At 39.5% G+C, this 4120-nt stretch overlaps 1 protein-coding gene across 1 annotated transcript; it reads left to right on the top strand.

Annotated features, from left to right (window-relative positions):
• Window positions 1-423: 423 nt before the first annotated feature.
• Window positions 424-3742, top strand: LOC121966595 (ras association domain-containing protein 3-like; the record flags this gene model as incomplete). The annotated part of the gene is made up of 2 exons (XM_042516674.1): window positions 424-552; window positions 3511-3742. Coding segments are annotated over 2 exons (361 nt in total), but the record flags the coding sequence as incomplete, so codon positions are not given.
• Between the last annotated feature and the right edge of the window lie 378 nt (window positions 3743-4120).

Below are 4120 nucleotides of genomic sequence, written 5' to 3'. Positions count from 1 at the left end.
ATGTTTTGTTTTATTCTCTGTGCTTTTATTAAGTCATCTCCTCCCTCATGTAAGTGTGCTGGGTCACATGAAAAACACCACAATAAAAAAAGGACAATTATACCAATTTAGGATTCACAGGGTTAACAGTGGCAGAGAGACATCTGAGACTTGGTTTCATTTGAACAATTTTTCCTTTATGAATATTTTTTACACCTGTCTACAGAGGCACCGTTGAAGGGTGTTTCATTACTGACAGCTGCTTCACTGTCGTTCTTTTGCATATGATGATAAAGAAAATCTGCACAGTTTGCTCAAAACACGACTTTCGGATAAAGATGACCTCGACTCGTGCACGTGTCCCGGGGTTATCGTCCTGATGCAGCCTGTGTTGTTTTGATGATGTGAGCTGACTTGTGACTCACTTGTTGTGTTTCCTTTCATTCTCCCCGTGTCTCTCGTCAGGATGTGGAGAAGGAGAGAGAGCTGCGCACAGAGTTCAGCCGCGAGGAAATCAGGCAGAAGATCGAGCAGTACAACACGCTGACCAAAGACCACCTTAAAATGACCCTCGTGAGTTAAACGCACACACACACACACACACACACACACACACAGGCTGAGTCAGTGAGTTAGCCCCCTCCAGCGTGCTAACATGTCCGACAGCCGGCCCTAGTGTGCGGACATGTCCAACAGCTCCAGCGTGGACATGTCCAACAGCTCCAGCGTGGACATGTCCAACAGCTCCAGCGTGGACATGTCCAACAGCTCCAGCGTGGACATGTCCGATCGTCCGCTCCGACTAGAGCAGTTTTACAAACTGTCTCACTCCTGTGGTGTTTTCCAACAAACTTCCTGAGTAAAATGATTAACAGCACAGAAGTTTGACAGAAGCTGAAGTCAGAGTCCTGCAGTCAGGAGAGGTTGGCCTATTATCAGCACAATGTGCTTCAATTTACCTGAAGTTTGTTTAAGACGGAGCTTTTCATTTCTATATAATGCTGGAAAGTTTAATAAATAATAATAATTCATATGTTTATTACACTCCAACACACCATGGTCACATGACACTGTGTCAGTGAACTATGAGGGCAAAAAACAAAACACAAAAAAATCCTTCTTTAATCTTTAGAAATCAAGATATGTACACTATGTACAGAGAACAAAAAAAGCCAAAAAGATTAAAAAAAGAGCAATAAAAAAGAAAAAAAGTGCAAATAAGTGTGCAAAAAGTGAAGACGGCTGTGCAAACACAGCAATGTGCAGAACTGAGAGCAGATGTGCAACAGAGACGATGATCAGTGAGTCCAGTGCAGATGGTGAGTTCACCTGCCGCACAGACGGGAGCTGTTGAAGAGTCTTTTTGGAGGAATGATTGTTTGAACCGCTCTTTGTGACAGCGGAGCTGAACGAGTCTGAATAAATGAACTGACTTTCTGCCCCGCTGTAAGAGCAGAATATGTAAATATACATATGTAACTGCAGAGAGGTCCAGACATGCAGGGTCCTGCAGGCTGTTGGTGTCGACGTCTGAAGGTGTGCTGCTGCCTTCCTGCAGCGCGCAGCATTCCTCAGCAGTCACATCACCGAGCGCTGATGTTATTCCTGCTATTGTTCTCCCCACACTGTTTCTGCTGGCAGCCTGAAAGGTGTCTGACATTTTACTCTAAACCACCGCACACTGTAACGCCAGTAAAAAAGACGGATTTTAGGTAAAGCACAGCTTTGTATTGTCGAATATCTACCAGTTAAGAATGCTTTGGTATCTTAAAGTTGATTGTATACTATAAAAAAGGGGATTTTCTTGTGGTTATTAACCCTGTTTGGTGCGTTTAAGGTGCTTTTCACTATTCCTGTTGTGATAACTGTGTGTGTGTTGGCATGTGTCCTAAATGTGGTCCAGATTGTGTATTTGAGTGTAATCAGTGAATTTGCAGCTCAGCTCCTACAATAAGTCTAAAATACACTGTGGAAACTAAATAGTTACATTCAGACTGTTCAGGTCCAAAAATGCTCCATTGAAACCCATTCAAACTGACATTTTTGATGAAAGTAGAAAATCATATTAATGTGTATTTTTTTAAAGCTTGATTTTGAAAAGTGTATTTTTCATGCAGAGCAATATGATTGTGAGTATCTGACACTGCATAAAAAATAATTATATACAAAAAAAGTGTCTGCTAATCACTGACATATCCAAAATAATTAATTTTAAATTCATTTAATCTAAAAACAGAGTGGCATCATGACAAAAAAATGGCATTTAAGGTGTTAAAATTCTGAAAATTAATGAATATTTATTATTATTAGGGCTGATGGTGGTTAAAAAAATAAACTCAATGAAAGTAGAAAATAATCTTAATGTAAAATATTTTTTAAAGCTTAATTTTGAGAAGTGCGTTTTATGTGCAGAGTGATAAGTGTGTGTAATATTAAAGCGGGCCCTGAGGGGTTAAAAGCTTGTCTTTTCATACTGATACACACACACACACACACACACACACACACACACACACACACACACAGACATACATGTGCACGCAGAGTCCTCCGTACGGAGTAATGAGATTAAGATGCTCTTCCTCCGTCTGAGGCCATCTGTGCTGCAGGACTCACTGGGCTTACTGGGGGAACTGGACTCTGCTGGAGACGTCATATTACACACACTGTGTACAAGTACACCAAGTGATTTTGATGGTAACCGTTTTCACATTTAATACCTATTTTAATGCATTTTATTTACATATACTTACAACTATTTTTATCGTCGATGAATTAAGTCATAATGTATTTTTTGAAGCGAAAGCATCGAGTTTATAACTTCTTTTCTTTCTCATGTCTGAACATCTTTTAATATTTTAACTGGGGCTACAGAGTTTATAACCAGAATTTCTCACTATTTTCTCTCAGTTAAAGACAAAATGTAGAAAATGTGATAGATGATAACAAAAGAAAAGTTTATTGTCCATCATTATACTTTGTGCCATATTGTAATTTACTGAAATATGATATATTTTTAAGCGTGTATGTGTTTGTGAAGCGCTTTGTAAAGAAAAACCTTTCTTACTTACTTACATCTTTTTTCAAACAGGTGGAGAGCAGAAATAAAGACGTGCAAAAATCATTATTTTAATGTGACATTTTGGTAATAGACCTTCATCAGGCAAAAACAGTGTTGCATTAAAATAATGATTTATGTAACGTATAATGTTCTTTTAGTCACTTTTTGTCCCTCTGCAGAAGCATCTAACACAACATAAAAAAACGAGGATATATTTACATTATAATAAATCAATTACAGAAATAACTTATTGAAAATACAGCATATCATAAACGGAAATTGTCATTATCAAAACTGCATAAATATTTCAAATTTTCTTTTGTGGTGAGAAAAGAGTAAAGTTTTGCCAAAGCAGGTTGTAAACATCATGTTGCACAATGAAAGTATAATATTTTGGAATATTTTAAGGAAAGCAGCACGTGTAGAGCACATTATGACGTTCTCCTGTTCCCCTGTTCTCCGTCTCTCAGGGTCCCACTGGTGTGTATACTGGTTTCATTAAGGTCCAGATGGATCTGAGGAGGCCGGTGACGGTGCGGGGGGGGCAGAGAGGAGCAGGAGGAGCTCTGGTGCAGGAGGCTTTCTATCTGCCCCGAGGAGTCACCAACACGCTGCACATCAGCTCCAATAACACGGTCAAACAGGTGGCTAACACACACACACACACACACACACACTCGCTCACGCATACACGCACGCACACGCACACACACGCACACACACACGCGTCACCACAGCTTCATTAGTCTGCTGACAGGCGGGTTGGAGTCGGATGATGTTGAAGTTTATTAAAAACTCGATTAACTTCAGTCAGTTTTTCTGACGTTTTGATGAAGCCGAACTGATTTAATATTTCAGTATCAAACGTATAAACGTTTCTGATGTTGTGGTGGGCGTCTGTCGAAGCTTTAACGTGAGTTTATTTACAGTATTTATCCGCAGCGAAAGACGCAGGGCTGATATTAACTGAAATTGCGAATTTAAAATACGCCCAATAAGAAACGTATGACTGCAAGTCTACAAATGAAGATGGATGTTTTTGCTCAAAGGTGGAACTGTGTTTTAACATAGAACATTTGT

Source organism: Plectropomus leopardus, unplaced genomic scaffold (assembly GCF_008729295.1).
Source record: "Plectropomus leopardus isolate mb unplaced genomic scaffold, YSFRI_Pleo_2.0 unplaced_scaffold25177, whole genome shotgun sequence".
NCBI classification, from domain to species: domain Eukaryota; kingdom Metazoa; phylum Chordata; class Actinopteri; order Perciformes; family Serranidae; genus Plectropomus; species Plectropomus leopardus.
This window is presented reverse-complemented; position numbering and strand designations above follow the sequence as displayed.